Source organism: Plodia interpunctella, chromosome 11 (genome assembly GCF_027563975.2).
Source record: "Plodia interpunctella isolate USDA-ARS_2022_Savannah chromosome 11, ilPloInte3.2, whole genome shotgun sequence".
In the NCBI taxonomy this organism is placed as follows: Eukaryota; Metazoa; Arthropoda; class Insecta; order Lepidoptera; family Pyralidae; genus Plodia; species Plodia interpunctella.
Window position 1 is genome coordinate 6,544,144 of NC_071304.1, and position 20,995 is coordinate 6,565,138.

Sequence of the window (20,995 nt, forward strand, 5' to 3'; positions counted from 1 at the left end):
TTTTGCTGTATTTTATTCTACTAAGTCGTATCTCATCATCACATTGTATACATATATAGGAATTTTGTTAAGTACAAAAACTCTTTGGTATTTACAAATTGAAATACAATTGATTAATTATATCCATACTAATATTTGAAACGTGATACCTAGTGATTTCTTCCTTGACAAAATGAAGCAATTATAATTAGAATAGGTAAGTACTTATTGCTACCGAGTGTAATTTTTGGTTGGGGGATAATTGGAGAGTGAAAAAGGCTATTTGCTATAGATAGAGCAGCGGGCAACAACTTATATAATTTTATTTAACCTGGCATCCAAAAGCTTACTTTGTGTATTTCAAAATTTTATGACGAAGCATTTTTTGTAATCGATACTTCTACCACGTGAAGCCGTATCACATTCACATCACTATAGTGAATGTGTGTGAAATAAGTAATTTGGTCGTGTTCCACTTTTGTACATTTTTATAACAATTAATTGAATACCTTTGATATTTCTAACTTAGGTATGAAATAAATGTAAAAGAACTTACAATAATATTGCTTTATCAAAATTTGTGTTTGATTGGAACTGTCTCTAAAAAAATGGTGCATTCGTCTATCAAACCGGGCCTCAGCCACACATCCGAAGCCAGAAATTAAATTATCATCCACCATTTTGTTTATTTTCGGGAAAATAACTCTTTACTCGGACACGTTAGTGAATTTTTGTACAATTCCGTCGTGCAATAAAGTGTTCAAGTATTTCAGGCAATGGTATAAAGATTAAGGAATGTGCTATTAGCGTATCTGTCTACCATCAGTTCCCTTGTGTTGAAATTTGCAGACATCGGCCGCGCCGCTAGTAAACATTCTTTGAAAATTAACACCTTATCCACCAAGAAAAATAGGAATCCGAGTGCGCAGGGAAGCCGAGTCGATGAGAAAAATTCGTTGAAATTCGTTCAACGAATTTTTCGCAAGTCTAAAGGGAGCAATCCCCTGGCGTTAAAGGTGGGTGAAGTGCTAATCGGACAGTTGTGCAACCGTGTGATCATAAGTTTCGTTCTAAAACACGCATTTGTTTAGGAAATATCAAGGAGTTGCGGGCGAGAGTCCCCGGTGGCGCGCCCGGCTAACATGAACCACACGCCTGCCCCGGACAGGCAGCATCACGACTCCAATGTGAACCAGGTGGAAGAAATGGAGACTCAAGATGGTCAGTCATATTCATAACGAAATTTTTTACTTGAGATTGCCTACTTGTATAGCTAGCTATTTCTATTTACTTTCAACAGTAGCTGCATGTCTATATTGCTTTTGTGTTCAAAATAAAGAGTAACTATTGTTGATGACAAGTGCAAAGATATATTGAATGCATGAATTTGTGAGAAATTTGATGATTTCTTCATCTATGCTAACCTCAAAACATCAGAATAGGTATTTTTTTCTGTGCCAGTTCATAACAGTACTTAAAATTCATCTATGATGGCTCCCCTAATGTGGGGCAGGTAAACACACTTTGAATTCAAAAGTAAACAAATTACAATTATTACACGAAACTGATTTCCCTTTGTTCTAAAAGTGCAAGTCGCCTCCCAATGCTCTTATTCTAAATTTAGATCCCATTGTTTGAAATAGTTATTGTAAATCTTCATATTGATTCATTATTCTTCACTGTATTCTTGACCAATGAAACAAAAACTAGAGTATAATATGTAAAATTAAAATTATTAATATTTCAATTTGATGGGGATGCATGCACTTACTTTAGAGCCTTACTATTAATTATTTGATTGCACTTTGACCATGTTACTAATTACATTCAATATAAGGTTAAAATTATATTGCATCCAAAATCAAAATATAACTAAATACATATTTATATACTTATAAATAGCAGTAATTACAACAGGTATACTGCATGTAAAAGCATACATGTCAAGCTGGCACAAGCAGGGGTAATGTACTTTAGTACCTACATTTCTTTACTAAATTCTAAAGTTTGCACATTCAATGTAGGTGTAACATGTATCTGCCTGCTAGTCAAATCAATAAATCATATTATCAATAAATCAAAATTCTGTTATGTTATATTCAAATTATAATGACATAAAAAATTCATTACTCCAGCAGGAATTTTTGATAAGGTTACAGAATTTCTATTGATTACCAGATTATTCATGACAAAGATAACAATAAGCATCAAGAATGTATGTTGACTTCTTCCAAGATTTCCAATAAGCAGAAAATTATTGTTTTCCATTTATTTAATTATCCACTAAGAAGTAGTTTGGGTTTAGATTTTTAAATTTGGATTTGGTTGGAATAACAAAAATAATCTAATGGATATTTTGGATCAATACTCCTACAGTATGCAGGCATATTGTAGGTATATTTGAAGCAGTGACTAGATAAGGAAAAATGCAAAGAATTATCCTTTTGTATCCATAGTCAGATTGCATTGTTAGATAAATATATCCACTGTTTTGTGTCCTTAGTTGAATCTATATTAGGTTACAAAGTTTCTTGTGCCCCTTGAATATTTGAACATTTCAGCAGTGCATTACAACATGTAAGGCACTGCTGAAATTACAAATGACATAAACTTCTTAGCCCTCAAAATACTGATATTTATGACTGCTAAGATCAATTATCTTATGATTGAATCATCAATTGTGTAGATTAATATTAATGTAAATAATAGATCGAAAAATATTATTTTGAATCTTGAAGACCTAATTGGAATATTTTCATATTTAGCAACACTTACATATAATTTTAATGTATAATGTACATATCTTACATCTTCATTGGAAGTTTAATTCATAGTAGTAAGCCTGCAGACAATTTTTTTTTATAATTCAACGTTGATGTTGCATAAGAATCCATATATGGTGAAATGTCTATTACAAACATTATTTTCATTTTCATATAATCTTCCTCATAGTATTTGTTAGACTTTTAGTTTACAGTATTCTTTGTAAATATATGGATGGATACATATCTAAATAACTATCATGCCTTAATAAAATATGCAAAAGTTTGTGAGAATAGATTTATTTATTATTTACAACTACCATTATAGTAAGTAATATACATGATATTCATCCATAGGCTGCAGTGGCAACTTCCCATCTGGCTGGCTGCATGCTTGTTTGCCTGTTTAGTAGTATAAAAATATACAAATACCACTAAACATATTTTCATGAATACACTACACAACATGTAAGATAATTGGTACAATATACAATAATTGTACATTTTATAAAATTAGTATTAGGTGTATTGGTTAATACATATTACAAACTTGTATACCTCTTTTTAGCAACAAACATATGTACTCCAATATATATTGTATTATGAAGGGCAGTACAGTCAGAAGCTAAGAAAAGAAAGCTTACAATAACAATATGGCCACAAAAAATTCAAAAAATACAACAATGTCTTATGTTGTGGGTGGGCTTATTGATAGGGCTTATTGCTGAACAATCTCTTTCAGCCAACCTTTGGGTAAAAATAAAAGAGGGTGGGCCCAGTATATATTTAATTATAAACTTTTACTATTCTCTATTACGTAATATAAAACGAAAATCTGCCGCGTCTGTCTTCTTTTCGCGATAAACTCAAAAACTGCGCGGATTTTGATTTGGTTTTCACCAATAGATATATTCCCGAGGAACTTTTAGGTGTGTAATTTATTAAGTTTTTACCCAAGCGAAGCCGGGACGGGCCGTTATAGGAAGACAATATAACCACTGGACGACACATTATAATAGCTTACCTACCGCATTATGATTTCATTAATATACTACTTCGAAAGGACTATAACTTGTATCGATATACAAATTATACTCGATTACAAATGTTTGAACCCTAACCTAACAAATACAAAAAACTATTTCTTTTTGGCAAATTCCTTTTTCTTGGTTCTTTTGTTTCTTATTTTTGATGGTTTGACTTGACAGCATTGTCAAAGTGATAAAACAATGGCTAAGTTGTTGATTCAGTTGAAAGTATCGTGTGTTTATAATTGATAGTAATTGAAGGATATAAGTTGATACAAACTTGTTACGATTCTTCAAGTGTTCAATCTTTCAAGTGACGTCCATTTCATTGGTCCCAATTTGCTGTAAAGTATAACAAAATTTAGGGTCGTCCTTGACCATAATATTTCTTTTTTAAAGTATAGGTGTAAATTTATACCTATAGAGAAAAGGTCGATATCATCATTTACCTCGAACTGACTGATATATTTAGTAGACGTTCATCTTTTAAGATTTTTTTATTTCCAAATCAAGATAGTGATCAAGTCTATTCATTAAATAAGTTATACATAATTTTATTATATCATTTAATAACGCAAATAATGCATGCGCAATTTTAATGTAATTATAACATATTTGGAGCTGTGTTTCACAATACATTTTAACTGACAATTTGCCCAATCTTATGCTGCTTTGCCTTATTATTGACAGCCAGATTTTGAAACTCTGTGCGAAGTGGAGAAGAGCTTAAAAATCTATATAAAATGTAGCTAAGGAAGTCACCGGGAAAGCACTTAGATGACACCGCTTCCATGATATATGAAATTTAAGTTCAATCGGTTCTATTAGCCCGTATTTAATCGAAATATCCGTGCTCTGTGATCGAAAAATATGTTATTTTTTTCAGTGGAGACTGTTGACACAGCTACGGACAACTTCTTTGAAGAAGATCTTATGAAGGGGCCCAACGGCGAAATCGTCAAGGAGACGCCGTCTTCTGACATGCCGGTATGTTATTTTGCTATAAGTATTTTTCAGTTGTCTTGTCTTTTCAGTTTTCTATACTACTGCCCATATATTCTATATCTCGAGGCGCCAATTACAAACACAGCTTGTCTCTCGAGCCACAAAAAACAACGTGCTGAAGTGATGGTCGGTATGAGCGCTCCGATAAAGCCTATGAAAAAAGTTAACTAGCTATTTATTAAATTAAACAATACTTAGTTTTTAAAAAAAACTTAGTTTGAATATATAGTGCAAATGCGTGATATCTAGACAGAATTGCAAATAAGACTCGTATATACTTAGGCCACATTTGGAAATTGAAAGGAAAAATATCAAATGCAATTTTAATATTGCAGCTTGCCTGCCTGGACACGGAAATGGAAGACGACGAGGCGAGATCAGAGGCCACGTTCCGATACACGGTGACCAACTTCAGAAACCTGAAGGACTCTGTTCTGTCGCCACCATGTTATGTCCGCAATCTCCCTTGGAAAATCATGGTAATGCCGCGTCAGGCGCCATCGCCTGACCGCCAGCAGCAGAAGTCTCTCGGATTCTTCCTGCAGTGCAATGGAGAGAGCGAATCTTCAAGTTGGTCGTGTTACGCTATGGCGGAACTTAGACTCATCTCGCACAAGCCTGACACTGAACCGTTTTATAGAAAGATTCAACACTTGTTTTATAGGTAAGTTATTATGTTACTTGTGATTAATAATGTAAACTTACAGTTTTTTAGTTGCTTGTTAACATGGTCAACAAGTTAACTCAGGCAAAATAGTTTGACTGAGACGAGAAGAATTTCAGTATTCTTAGGTATTTAATACCTATGAATGCTGGAATTCCTTCGCCATGTTTGCACTATGGATTAGTTACATACCCACTGTGATGGATACGTTTACTTGTTTTCAAGATTGCATAATGACCGATAGCGTTTTTTGCGTTTTAAATTATAAAACAAATTAAAAAGAAATAATTGAATTTACACAGCTGTCATGCTATGCTAATTATTGAAATCGAATTTTCGTTTCCTCATACAAATAGTGCTTGTTATGAAAAACAATTATATAATTATAAAAATGCCATATTCTTATTAAAATATTTTTAATACGTACACCTACTTGTGCTATGATAATGAATGAAGCGTCTACACGAGTTTTCCCTCATTTATAGAATTTACAATGTTATTGTAATGTTCATTTGTAAAGAGCAAAGTGGGTGTTGAGAGGTTTTCAATTTCAAGCAATGTAAAAATATTTCCAATAAGAAGTTATTATTTATCAATGCGTCTAGCCGCCTCCGCGTGTACTTGTTTGTTAAGCTCCTTATTTCACTCAAATTATTTGGAACAGCTTCTTGGAAAATTTTCCTGTTGATTTTTCGCTGCTGCCTTTTTGTCTCAAGGTCTAATAAAGAAGTTTTTCAACAATTTATGAATTTTTAAAATTAGGCAATGATTCCAGATAGCAAAGTTAGATAAAATTATGATGATTGTGTGGTGTTCTCTACAGCAAGGAGAACGATTGGGGTTTCTCCCACTTCATGTCCTGGAATGATGCTCTGGATCCCGAAAAGGGCTACATCAAGGACGATTCCATTACTCTTGAGGTGCACGTAACCGCTGAAGCCCCACACGGCGTTTCTTGGGACTCTAAAAAGCACACTGGCTATGTTGGTAAGTTGTTTTTATATGTTTGTCTAGTAAATGTCCTCAATAGCACCATGCGCCAAGGGATACCATGCGCAATTAACCTGTGAATTTGGCGGAATTCGCAAAAAATATCAAGATATTGGTGAAATTTGAAAAAATTTAAAGTTATATCGGACTTTTCTGGCATGTTAAGCCGTTGGTCCCGGCTGGCGTTTACAGCGTCCACCACTGCCCCAACATTAAAATGATTATTTTCAATCTCTTGACGAGTTAAAAACGTATTCTTACAACCATCTCAGTCCAAGGCAAATTCTGCCTATTATCTCAAAAATTGGAGATAATAGGCTGAGGGTCGCAGAAGCACATTCTGAGTCTGGACTTTTAAGCTTCGGTAAAAGACCAGGTGCACCGTAGGTTAAAATTGGTGCCATACACATGTCAAAAATGTACTATAGATGATTTAGATGTTGCCTGCGGCAAAAATTAGCCACAATCCACAATCACTTTATAGTTGCTCTTATAGTGATAAATATTTATTTGATCAGGCCTGAAGAACCAGGGCGCTACCTGTTATATGAACTCCCTTCTACAAACGCTGTATTTCACAAATCAGCTTCGGAAGGCTGTATATAAGATGCCCACAGAATCTGACGACAGTACTAGGTAAGTGATACTAATATTCTTGTAGTACGTAGTTTTTTAACCACGATAAATACGTACAGAAGTTGCTGGTATTAGTTAACTTTTCGAAGATCAATGGTGATAACATATCTATTATATTATAGTTCTGCCATGAAAATTAAATTGTATCTAGAATACGTTCATGCCAGTGTTCATTGTAGTTGTATACCTTAACAGTTTAACTACTAGAATTGATGTGCTATTTTATCACGATTTAGAAGTTAATAACCACTAAATATTTTAGTAGGAACAAAAATCACGTAAATTATCGTGTTTGGTTATTTAAACACAAAGTAATGTTTGCCATTTACAGGTCAGTTGCGTTGGCTCTTCAAAGAGTGTTCTATGAGCTGCAGTTTTCTGACAAACCTGTTGGCACTAAGAAACTCACTAAGAGTTTTGGTTGGGAGACATTGGACTCTTTCATGCAGCATGATGTACAGGAGTTTTTGAGGGTATTTACTTTATTTATTTGCAGTTTGTACTGTACAAGCACTATTTACAAAAAAAAGAAATAGTCTTGATTAAAGTTCTTGATAATCCTTTTGAGACAGGAAATAAATAACAATGTTGTACACGGTGGCCCTAATGATTGGGATTTTCTGGATAAAAAAATATAATAAACCTGTATCGTGTTTTGGAGTCTAAAAAATGTAATGTAATAATTTTCTTATCTTTTATAGTGATATTTTTATTATGTTGGATACAGAGAATTAAAAAAAGCCTATCTATTGTAATTAAATCCAATTAGTATTATATAAGTGTTAAGTTTGGCTCTGCAACAAATTCTACTGAACCAATTTCAATGACGATTGGTACACTGGCAGAATACAACTTGGTATAGCATATATTCTCTTTATTATTCCGAAATTCCACAGGAGCAAAGCCGTGGGTCTCGGCTAGTAAATACATGAATGTAATAACAAATTTCCTTCCAATAGGTACTTCTAGATAAATTGGAGAGTAAGATGAAGGGTACTTGTGTGGAGGGCACCGTGCCGCGGTTGTTCGAAGGCAAGATGACGTCATACATCAAATGTAAGAACGTCAATGTCTCCAGTACCAGAGTCGAGACATTCTATGATATACAGCTCAATATCAAAGGGAAGAAGAATAGTGAGTACATGAGATTTGTACTTATGTAAATGAATACAATATATTATATATTAAAATACATTTTCACAATATTGTTAATTGATCAGTTGATTACACACAACTAACTCTTATTATCTGTAGTTATGATACTACTGAGCCTTTGAGGCCAATGACCATTTTTATAAATACCAACGTCTTGCGCCTACGAACAGTATTTTAATTGGAAAGCAATTTACTCTGTTACGACCATTGTTATTGTCTTTTGTCGCGTATTATGAAATGCGTGTCTAGTATATATATAATGTATTTGCGTATGTTTCAGTCGACGAGTCGTTCAAAGACTACATCAGCACAGAGACACTAGATGGTGAGAACAAATATGACGCCGGTGAACACGGTCTGCAAGAGGCAGAGAAAGGCGTTATATTCGCCTCTTTCCCTCCCGTGCTGCATCTGCATCTGATGCGATTCCAATATGACCCTATTACGGATAGCTCGGTCAAATTCAATGATAGGCAAGTTTTTGTTGTATTCTATATGATAGTAGTGCATACTACGCACTTGTAATAATCAAGTAGATATTGATTTCGAAAAATCGACATCAGAAGTATGCCCTTTATGATTCCTGACTTTTAATGTGCCACCTAAAAATTAGTTCCTGGTTATTACTGCCGTTGAGAATTTCTGGTGCATTCGTAAATTTTCATCATCAGAAATTTCTCGGAAATTTTCACTTCTTTCAATGTCCACCTCAAATGATCGGTCTTTACATTCTAGGACCATTTCATCCATATGTCTTTTTAAATTACAAGAAAATTAAGTGTGTGGTTTATGCATGAAGAAATAAAAACCAAATTAATTACTTGCGCATTATTAAATATTAGTTCACTCATAATGGCGCTCACATTTTAGATCAATTTTTCAAATTTATTTACCAGATTTGAGTTCTACGAACATATCAACCTGGACGAGTACCTGCAGGAGAAGCCGGAGACGCCGGCAGACTACACGCTCCACGCAGTTCTGGTGCACTCGGGGGATAACCACGGAGGGCATTATGTGGTCTTCATCAACCCCAAGGGGGACGGAAAGGTGAGCTTTTGATTTGCTATGAATGAATACAATACAACAGATAGATATATTTTTTTTCCCCTATAAGATAACATTGTTATTTTCAAGCTGTACTTGTAAATATGCGAAATAGGTAAGATGTTAAGAAAGAACAATTGATAGTGAATTATATTTTCCTCCAGTGGTGCAAGTTCGACGACGACGTGGTATCTCGCTGCACCAAACAGGAAGCTATCGAGTACAACTACGGCGGACACGACGAGGATATGGCGCTTACCGTGCGGCACTGTACTAACGCTTACATGTTGGTCTATATCAGGTGTGTATTCAATAATTGTTCAAGTACCTAATAAATTTTATTGCACTAAATAAAATATAGAGGAGTGTATAAAAGATACCTTATTTGGATCTATATGCAGTGGTGATTGGAGCAAGTTTTTGACTGTTTAATGACAACCTCCGTACTTGCGAGCAATTCTAATATTATAATTGTGAAAGTCTGAATGTGAGTTTGTGTGTTTGTTATTCAATGTCGCATAATCTACTGGACTGGTTTTTATGAAATTTTGAATATAACCTCGAACAGCATAAGGTATTATTTATGTCGAAATTTCTAGAGAATTCCTGATATGGGTAATTTTTACTATCTATTACTACGTCAATTTTTGTATGAGCAGATGAAATATTTATGAATAATGTTAATATTATTTGGCCCTTCAGAGATTCACAATTGAAAACTGTACTACAAGAGGTCACCCAAGCGGACATACCCACAGAATTGAGTGAAAGATTGGCAGAGGAAAAGCGGATCGAAACTGTAAGTACGATATTTGTATAATGTACAAATTTTATAAAACTTCTGTTTGGTGTTTTAGTGTGGCTAAAGTTTTGTTTGCCCTTCTTTCACGTAAAAATTGAGGAATTAGGTATAATCTGTTTTATGTGGAGATAGTTGGAGGATGGAGACTGACATATAGTCAAGTTTTGCCGAGCTGCGATCAACCGCTATTTGAAAAATATAAATGAATATCTTCCAAAAGACTATTAAACTTAGTCCGTGTTATCCGTTCCTATTAATTCACTGTTCCAATTCCTCACCAGATCCGCCGCAAAGAGCGCAACGAGGCCCACCTGTACATGAACGTGAACGTGGTGCTGGAAGAGGCGTTCGACGGTCACCAGGGCAACGACCTCTACGACCCGGAGCGCGCGCACTACCGCGTGTTCCGCGTGCGCAAGCAGGCCACCGTGGCCGAGCTCATGGAGACGCTGGCGGAGAACTTCCGCTACCCGCTCAAACATCTGCGGCCCTGGCCCTTCAGCGCCCGCTCCAACCACGTGAGTGGACATTCATATCACACAGATTCTGTTAGCCCCAAAGTAACTAACACTTGTGTTACGTGATACTTACTCAACGATATAGTTGAGTAAATATTGTAGCGTACTATATTTTATAACATACTAGCTTAGCTCCGTGGCTTCGCTTCCGTGGTAATTTCGCGATAAAAGGTTCCCTTTGTGTTATTCTAGGTTATATTCTATTCTACCGTGTACTAAATTTCATAACAATCCGTCCAGTAGGTTTTGTGTGAAAGGTACATAACAAACATACATACATACACACATTCTCACAAACTTTCGCGTTTATAATATTAAGTAGGATACATAGAAACCTTATTTTCTGTTTGACTAGATAGTGACAATTAGATAAACACATTTTTCGACTCAAACCTTAATATTTTTCATCAGACATGCAGACCGACCTGCCTGGACATAGTCAATGATCAACACAAAACTGTAGCAGATGTCTCGGAGAACATGAACCCTTGGAACATATTCTTGGAGATGTTGCCCCCGGACTCTGGACTCACAACCTTGCCCACCTTCGACAAGGAGAATGATGTGGTTTTGTTCTTCAAGTTTTACGATCCGAAACAGAAGAGGATTCACTATTGTGGACACCACTACAGGCCCATTGCGAGCAAGCCCGCCGATCTGATTCCTATATTAAATAAACGCGCAGGTATGTTTAGAGATGGCGATAGTATTGTGTGTTTATGAAAGGGATTGGAAAGCAACATCAGTAGATCAAAATCGCAAATTATTTAGAAAAAGTAAATCTATAGGTGTTAAACCGATTTAACACATAGACAATCAAGGACACAACATCCTAGTCCCTAAGAACGAAGACGAACAGTCTTCAAAATATCAGGCGAAGAAGAAGACTATATTTTTATATGTTTCCAGGTTTTCCGCCAGAAACCCCTCTGGTGCTATACGAAGAAATCAAGCCAGACTTCGTGGAGAAGATCAATAATTACAATGATCCTCTTGAAAAGGTATTATTTATCAGGGTTTTTTATAGAAACTTTTATAGCCGATAGCAATATTGGATTGGTGCTAGGAACAGAGCATGATACATTATGTTAGAACTTGTCTTTATGACACTTTTGTAACAATTTGTTGAAGAAAAGTGACAATAATTTTTATGTACATGCTGTGTGCACCCTGTCTCAGTGTATTTTATACATCAAACATCCTTTTTATGTAAAAAAAACTAGCGGCCCGTCCCAGCTGCGCTAGGGTAAATTAATGATAAATTATGAGGAAGGTGCCTCAGGAATCCCACTATATATTGGTGAAAAATGCAAGAAAATCTGTGCAGTAATTTTTGTGTTTATCCCGAACAGACGCGGCAGAGTACTTTGTTTTATAATATGTAAGGATTAACGGAGACATAAAATGCTACATTAGGTAGCATCTAATTGTATGTCTACTGATCTAAATGTCGCATACAATATGCGGCTGCTGTTATGTTTTATAATAAATAATCAAAATTGTTTCGTACCCCCGATCAATGCCCATCAAATATTTTGTAAGTATATGATTTATTTTGTATTGACAATTGAACATATTGTAATTTAGATAATGACTTGCCAACTTGTATATTCACCCAAGGCCAAAGTATATTCAATATTATCTTCAGTCTACACATGTGAATGTCTGAATAGGATTTAAAATAAGCACTAAATTCTGTCTCATGTCGAATATGGAATATCTGCATAGTTATTGTTCATATCCAGTTTTTTGCTCATTGTCCAAATGTCATGAAATTAATTCTACGTATGAAATGAACTTATTATATACGTGTTGCTGGCGCCTCTACTCAATGTTTCTGAAATTCTGAAAGCATACAATGACTGTGAAACACTTATTCTCTTCACATCATGTTGTATGTCTTCAGAAATTTACAGTGGTTACACGCTAAAATATTTTTTAAAGTATTTTTTTCTATTTCCGTGCTGTTTTCTTGTGAGTTTAATTTCAAGTTCATAATTAAATACTTTACTATATACTTATTTTGCAATAATAACTGAAAATATCAGTGTTTACAAATCTTTTTAACATAAAAACTTATTTATTAGAATTAGATATTTTTAAAATTTCTTTATGAATAATTTGTACTCTCCAACTTAGAGAAAATAATAAATTCTTTTTATCTTTCATTTCGCACATAAATGAAAGAGAAACGCGCATTAGAAATTCGTATATTTCTGGATTTATCGCTAATATGTCCTTTATCGAGTGCCCGGATATGCAAGCCTATATTGCGACTTTGCATATTAGAAATGATCGATGTCATTTAGATACACAATCTCGTTGTGTTTAGTTTTGTCATTCGAAATGTTGTGTCGCGCGTAACCACGAGTCCAATCGGTAAGAGAGTAGGGGCGCTAGAGGCTGTCGCCCCTTGGGTTGAGTCGTGTGCACGCGGCCAGGTATTGGACGAGCTGATGGACGGCGACATCATTGTGTTCGAGCGCGCCGACCACCGCCACGAGGAGCTGGAGCTGCCCACCTGCCAGGACTACTTCAAGTACATCTTCTACAAGGTCGAGGTCCAGTTCGTGGACAAGAGCGTGCCTAACGATCCGGGGTGAGTCACACATTCATACAAAATATAATACACTATATTTTCTTACAAGTCTTTATTATGTAAATTTTATTTAAACTATCCCAATTACATTTTAATGCGAAGAAAAAAAGATTTCCCGAAAGCATTCAAGCGGACGAACAACTAGTACCAAATATAATGGTCAAGATTGGTTGTTAAACACCGAGTGTTGCCAGTCAGCAGGAAGCAGCGCCCACATTTAATTTCATCAAAATCAAAATCAAATCATTTATTCAGAAATTAGGCCTTCACAGGCACTTTTTCACGTCATAATCTAAATTAAATGATGTTTACCAAAGCTACAAACTACTAGCATTTCGGAACGACCACTGCTGAGAAGAAATGCCGAAAGAAACTCATTCAAACAGTGTTGGTCCCTATTATGCCAGAAGGGCTTACCATTTTTTATATATAAATTTATGTATAATTTTTTATCAGTAATATAACATTAAGTACATAATAAAGTACATGGTCAAAAGGTATACTGAAACATATTATGATTGTGATCAAGTGCTGATGAAAGGAAAATATATATATACTTATATATATATGTATAATTAACCAAACAAAAAAAAAAAAACTTTTAATAAAAGATCGAGCTGACCAGTTCCCCCGGCAGCACCCGTTCACGAGTTGACGCGTGAGTCAGCCATCGCGAAGCTCAACCACAATAGAGGGAACCTCCCGACCCGATCCACGATGCCGCTACCGGTTTGACCATTTGAATGTGCATGACATACTCGATCTCCATAATCTAACATAATAGATACCTATGTTACTTTCAGACACTTGGAGATCACAAATCACGTATATGTTTTACAATAAATGTCAAAGTCACATCACAATTGATAAACTTTATTATAATTTCCAGGTTCACGATGGAGTTGTCGATGCAAATGCGCTACGACCAGATGGCGCGTGCGGTGGGGCAGCGGCTCAATGTAGACCCTTATTTAATACAGTTCTTCAAGTGTCAGAAGTAAGTTTTGAATTACGTATAAATCCATATTATAAATGTTAGTGTTTGTTTCACCTTCTTTCACGTCAAAACGAAAAATAATATCTCCATACCAAAAGTCACCTCAATATAAGATAAATGTTAACAAACGCTTTCACCACTAAACATCTGGGCCAATTTTTATGAAATTTGGCATATAGTGACCCGGAATCAAAGGACAACAGTTTGTGTTAGTAATATCAGTCGCTAACAGAAGAATACATAGCTAATTACATGTTGCACAATTTATTACCATTTGTCAATTGCGTAATAGTTCCGTAATATTTTGTTTCCAGTTACAAAGACACACCAGGAATGCCCCTAAGATACTCATACGACGGAATACTTAAGGATTTGCTAGTGTACTGTAAACCAAAGTGCCCTAAGAAATTGTTCTACCAGATATTATCTATTAAAGTTAACGAATTGGACAACAAGAAACAGTTTAAATGTTTATGGGTGAGTTTATTTAGATGTATTTTAATCAAGATTACTTTTCTCTTCTATTTCGGTCACTTGACACAAAAACGTCCCAATTATTTATTTATTGATTATCAGACAGGCAGCTTTTTACAGCTCGTGCTCTATCATCAGACAGTGTTGAAAGTGCTATATTCAGTTTGAATCACTCCACTTATATTAATTGACTAAATATTGATAACACTGATTTAATTTCCAGGTTGGTCCAAACTACAAAGAAGATAAAGAATTAATTTTATACCCAAACAAAGGCGGCAAAGTGGCCGATATATTAGAAGAGGCAGCTAAAGTAGTTGATATGTCACCCGATGGATCTGGCAGGTATATTTCTGAAATCATTTAAATTTGAAGTCAAATTCAATATTTTTTTTCACTTATTGGTTATGGATCGTGGAAAGAATGGAGAGATATTGTTTTCGGTCTCGTCACTGTGTGTGTTTATCTTAAATTTTGAAGTCTCAATGTTGGGTTCATTTGCAGGTTAAGAATCGTAGAAGTGGCGTGTCACAAAATATTACCAGGGCCGGACCCCGAGCTGACGCTGGACCAGGTCACCATCACCCCGCCCAGACTCTTCAGAATAGAGGAGATACCCAGGGACGAGCTACATTTACAGGTTTGCATGTTGTTAAACTACATAATTACTTATTAAATATACCAATCACGTGACAATGATATCGTTACAATATAGTCAATAAATAAACTGACAATATTTTGATTTGATGCACCTTTGAAGTTTTGTAGTAGTCAAACGACCGCGTTATAGAATCAGAAATGAATCGCATCAATAACCAAACTTGCATTCTTATATATAATTAAAAAATCCCTTTGCCGCGTTTGTCTGTCTGTCTGTATGAAGCGATAATTCAAAAACAGATTTTTGTACGGTTTTCGCCAGTAGATAGTGTGATTCCTAATCAAGGTTTACGCGAGTATTTAATAGAAAATAAAATTGTAATATTCAGGAGGACGAGGCACTGGTGCCGTGCGCACACTTCCACAAGCAGGTGTACTCGACGTTCGGCATCCCGTTCTACTCGCGCGTCAAACACAACGAGCCCTTCCAGGCGCTCAAGGACCGTCTGCAGAAGAAGCTGGACATACCTGACAAGGAGTGGGAAAAGGTAGGGTCTACAACTTCTATTTTCCGCATATTCTAGGTGTCAATTTATAAGGGATATATTACAATAACTGGGAGGAACATATATACACAAGTTATGAACGTGTTAGTTGCTATTGAATATTCATGTTTATACATCGATAGGTTTATGACTTAATGTCTTGGTTTATTTTACAAAGTGCCATTACGAAGTCACACAGCTATACAAATCTTAATATTGTATCATTATTTTTTGTTTCAGTACAATTTTGCTATAGTATCAAATGGCAGACCTAATTACATAAGTGAAGGAGCGACAATAAACATTTACGACTTCAGGCCAAGTAGTAACGCAAGTAAGTTATACTATTTTTCGTAGACAACATTTTTATTTTATTTACAAGCTTTGTACATATCACAGGTTTAGTATCTCTTGTATCCACATCAATTTTAAAACAAGGATGACAAAACATGAAAATATAAAAAAAAATCTTATAGTAAATATAAAGGTCTTTAGATAGATGAGCATTAATTTATATCCGAAAAGGCACACACAAGTTTAAAAGGCCTGTTTACACGTCGTCGAATCCCAAAAAGAATGCGTGCTAAAATGTAATAAAGATCTGTCGCTCCCAGACGCGACGGGGCGGCCGTGGCTCGGGCTGGAGCACATCAACAAGACGCCCAAGCGCTCCCGCGTCAACTACCTCGAGAAGGCCATCAAGATATACAACTGAGACTCTGCCCGCACTCTCGCGCCGCTGTGCCGCCGTCTCCACGCGATAGTAACGCAACTATGAACCAGATTGCGGATCACTTTATATTTGTTTCTCGACACTGAATTCGATCGACGTCGAAGCTCGCAAGTCTACGTCTAGTTTCAACACGGATTTGTGCCGTCGTAACCAACTTTGAAATATCCGATCCTTTCAAAAGGTCTAATGTTATTTAATAATTTAATTAATATAAAAAATCAGTGACGAAATTTGAAGCTAATATTTTGGGATCCACGATTGACCTTATTATAGTTTATATAGGTTTATGCTGCATAGTTTATATTTTAGCTGGATAAACAATGTAATTTATTTGCGTACACCTTTGAGTGTGATGTTCCGTATGTGCTGTCTTACTATCGCATGGATACGGAATAATAAATAGCCTTACATACACACATAATGTACCACACCGCAACACTGACGAACTCAACGTAAGAAAGATCTATTTATAAATGTAACCGTTCTTTCGGGGATCTTTATCTTTGTCAAATTAAGACTAAAATAAAAAAGAAGATACCTCATGAGAATGTGGTATATGGCCACACCGTAGTCAAGCTAGCAAAATATGAATTTGTAATAATAGCTTGTGTGCCCATAACATTTATATCAGCGGAAAAAATCACTAGCAAATTAAAACTATTATCGTACTGTTCATCCATCATATTACATAGCATTTTGTTATAATATCTATAACTCATTCGCCTTTTAGCATGTCCAGTGATGAAATCGTGTTGTGGCCTCCTAATGTCTAGGAAATATGATCCTTATTCTTTATTATATTAGTGGGGAATTCCTCAGTTAGATTGAATTATGAGACATCTATTTATACATTTCGTGCCCATGATACATGTTCTGACCTTTTTTTTAATTTAGCTGTGATCCGTTTGAATTGTTTCATATACTTTAAATATATTCCGATTCATTCGTTTAAGATCAAAACCGGTATGGTACGTTTAGGTCTCTGTCTCAACCTAACTGTTCCCCCAGTTGTTTTGGTGATTCGGCAAAATTAAGCGAATTCACTTTATTTAGATACGAATTTGTACTATGAGAATTATATATTGTAATAACAGTGTTTTAAGAGTATTTTATATAGTCGAATGTGCCTGTGTGTGAACGCTTATCAGCCGGTATGGTCGCCAGTACTCCGTTGAACCTCGTGGACTCGGATGATCAATGAATTTACTGTAAAAAAATATAAAATGGGGCAGTCATGGCGGCTGCCGCTTCACTCCTAATAAGCGATTGTATTAATTGAATGTTTAGTCAATTGTGGATATAAATTAACTTAAAACTCTCTGACATCGCTTGTCTTTTTATTTTTTTTTTGTACTGATTTACTGAGAATTTATTCCGTTTTAGTTTATGTAATTAAAAGCGATTACTGCTGATTTGAAATACTCAAGCCCGAAAAACCTGTAATGAAAAAAATGTCTTGTTTTATTTCGTTTTGTATATTTAGCAATGCATATGCAGTTTAATATTATTGTGAAATGAATTGGTTACATCTAATATTTTTTAATTTTATCAATCTCAAAATTTAAATAAAATAAGTATATATTTTGAGATTTAGTTAATGTAAAGGTCGCAGATAATATTGCTTGTCGCATTAAATTTCGCGACTTGATGTATATTACAGAGACTCACCTCGCGAGGCAAATGCAGTAGTCTGTGAATTAGCATGAACAACTAATTTTATTTTTATATACTACATAATGTATAAATTTCAAACAATTTATATTACAAGATAAATTGTTTGAAATTTCCATTGATAGCATTGTGATAGTAAATATTAGAGAGGCATGTACATAGCTAATGCACATTTATATTCTAAAATCATGTGTAGTGTTGCGCTTTCTCGACATTAGTAAATTTACTTCCTGGGGTGGACATAAGAGCTAAGGTTTTGAAACCTAGTGTAAAAAGTTATGTGTACTTCGTTTTCTCGATGCTGGCTCGCGTAAGTAGCTCTTATGTGATCACATATTGTATTAAAGGCGAAACGTAAAATGTGGAATCTGTTTTAATTTTTGTCGAATTACCAAAAGGGTGTATGTTCGAGGCGCGGATATATAGGGCGGCGATACGTGTCGGTGTTTCTGGCCTCTAGTGTACACTAGATTTAACTGCACATAGATATATACAAAAATAGGCACGATATTGTTAATTCTGGCTAAAAGCCCACTACTTCAATACATGTATATGTTACTATTTAATTTTTTACTTGACCTGCCAGAAGAATGTTACGTTATTAATAAATGATTATGTCGAAATTATGTATATATATGATGTAATAAATTAAGAAAAAAATACAATAAGTTTTCGTGAAGATGCCTTAGACATTTCAAGACTCTTTAGTACACTGTGGTAATAATTTAAACCTTTCATTTCCATTTTAACACATCGTTATTTATATTGCAGCAGAATCTTTGGTTTTGCACCTCTAGCTTTGTTTTCAGTACTCTTTTTCCATTCAAAATATATTTTTTATTTTAACAATGTGTGTTGGTTGAGTATGTTTAAATAACATGGTTTGAGGTATTATGACACAACCTTAGAAATATAGTGGCTTAGAATACATGCCAATAATTAAAGGCAAATGGGATTATAGTCTTATTTTTGAAGATCTAAATAAAGCATTGATCCTATGACGGCTCGCTGTAAGCAAACACTGGAATGTTCCGGTGTTTGATATGTTGGATTTGAATGTTTCACTGAATATAATCCTATATTTGTTTATTCTGGTTTGTTTTGGACAAAAGTACATAACATAAACACACCTATAACATTTTCTCCTCATAAAAAGGGGTTACTATTTAATACTTCTTATTGAAAAAAGAGCATCCAAATTTGACACTGCTTTATTTTTCAAAAAATTCGATAGTGATTTATTCGACCTACTTCATGGGAAATTCACGCGGGCGAAGCCGCGGGCAAAAGCTAGTAATAAGACTAGTTTGTATGTTTTTTACTTCTTCCCACTCGTAAGGCTGGGCCAAATTTTATGAAATTTCCCTACGTCCACTAAATTAATGGAGAATTCAGAATTTTTTGAAAAATGGATTTTTTTAATTTGATTTGGATAAAGCTGATGCCTTGGATTAACAGGCCAATTTTTATTCTAAAAGTACGCGATTCCATAAGGATTTGGTCAAAAAGTCTGATAGTCAATGGCGCTTTAAAAAGTAGATAGCGCTGCTGTATTTTTCCTAATAATCACCACGAATTATAAACCGTGGGTGGTGCAGCTAGTATAATATATTATAAAACAAAGTCCTCAGCCGTGTCCGTCTGTCTGTTCGCGATAAACTCTTGCAAGAATTTTAATGCGGTTTTCACCAATAAATAGTGTGATTTATATTTTTACCCGAGTGAACCCGGGACGGTCCGTTAGTACTTATGTAATGTACTACTGGGCAAATAGCCATACGACCCACTAGATAGGAAGTGGTCACTGTAGCCTATGGACGCTGCAATTGTACCTGTGGCAGAGTTGGATCCGTTGTTTCGACGGAGCTATATACTTTGAAGTAAGACCTCTAACTAGCGGTTAACTAGGTATTATTTACTCGTATCAAATTGATAAATTTTACATATTAGGTATATAGTAGTACTACGTGATTACTACACGTGTAGACGCACGCACGTTGCCAGCCCAGCAAATTAATATTTTCATTATAGGTAGGTAGGTACCTACCTACTTGAACTCATGTAGATCACGTGTCATAGTGTCTAAATCATTATCATGGTCACCCTTGCTAGCGATTGAACAGTTTTTTCCCGATACCGAATGCCATGGATTTAGTAAGTACTTCGATGAGACGTACAATGTGTTGATTACCTATATTTTTTACATGTACCTACCTACTTAAAAATGTTAGTGTCTCGTCAAAAGATTTAGTTGTGATCAATAATGCAAACCAAATACCTAACTATATAACTTATTTGCCAAACTGAAACTACTTACATTGTTTACCTACCTTGTTTTCTATGGTACAATTTTTATAGCATGCATGTTGACTGCACCGCAACCCATGGATACATGGATACGGGTCACCGATGCGTTGCCGACTGAGAAATACTAATATAATCACTAAGTTTGTGAAATTAGGTACTCACCTAAGTTTATGTAGGTATCTCTGTATTAGCACACATTATACAAGACGTCCAGTAAGATGGATGGATGGAAGCCCCATGGATTAAGTAAGTACTTCGTACAACATGGAGGGCCCTTTCATCTATGCATCCTGTAGTAGGTATTACCTTCGTTATTAATTTGAGTTTATGGTAGGTACTTTGTGTGGAAACACTATAAATATTATGAGTTTATTCATCAATTAGATAATAGTGGCTTCTTAGTAGCTTTGCCAGTTTATATGGAATACCCATGGATTTAATAAGTACTTTGTATGGGAATACCTTCTACCATAGTTTTAGAAG

The 20,995-nt window shown here is 35.1% G+C and overlaps 1 protein-coding gene across 3 annotated transcripts; it reads left to right on the forward strand.

Annotated features, from left to right (window-relative positions):
- The first annotated feature begins 592 nt into the window (after positions 1-592).
- Positions 593-19,292, forward strand: LOC128673463 (ubiquitin carboxyl-terminal hydrolase 7). 3 transcript variants are annotated; one of them, XM_053751315.2, is made up of 23 exons: positions 593-995; positions 1,071-1,200; positions 4,656-4,756; positions 5,110-5,438; positions 6,262-6,425; positions 6,947-7,064; positions 7,396-7,537; positions 8,024-8,198; positions 8,500-8,692; positions 9,116-9,269; positions 9,431-9,567; positions 9,969-10,065; positions 10,350-10,586; positions 10,998-11,271; positions 11,496-11,587; positions 13,028-13,185; positions 14,075-14,182; positions 14,497-14,659; positions 14,880-15,001; positions 15,161-15,296; positions 15,646-15,804; positions 16,042-16,135; positions 16,401-19,292. In XM_053751315.2, the coding sequence occupies exons 2-23, from the start codon at positions 1,122-1,124 to the stop codon at positions 16,514-16,516; spliced, it is 3,348 nt and encodes a 1,115-aa protein (XP_053607290.1). In that variant the 5' UTR covers positions 593-995; positions 1,071-1,121; the 3' UTR covers positions 16,517-19,292. The 3 variants fall into 3 exon arrangements, with proteins under 3 accessions (XP_053607290.1, XP_053607291.1, XP_064292293.1); XM_053751316.2 differs by having other exon boundaries at positions 16,416-19,292; XM_064436223.1 differs by having other exon boundaries at positions 13,040-13,185.
- The last annotated feature ends 1,703 nt before the right edge of the window (positions 19,293-20,995 follow it).

Excerpts from the sequence above, each read along its gene's own strand:
- LOC128673463 (XM_053751315.2), top strand. The coding sequence starts at position 1,122 with ATGAACCACACGCCTGCCCCGGACAGGCAGCATCACGACTCCAATGTG. Across the intron at positions 11,588-13,027 it reads ACAATGATCCTCTTGAAAAG|GTATTGGACGAGCTGATGGA; the intron begins GTATTATTTATC and ends GCACGCGGCCAG. Across the intron at positions 15,805-16,041 it reads CTGACAAGGAGTGGGAAAAG|TACAATTTTGCTATAGTATC; the intron begins GTAGGGTCTACA and ends TTTTTGTTTCAG.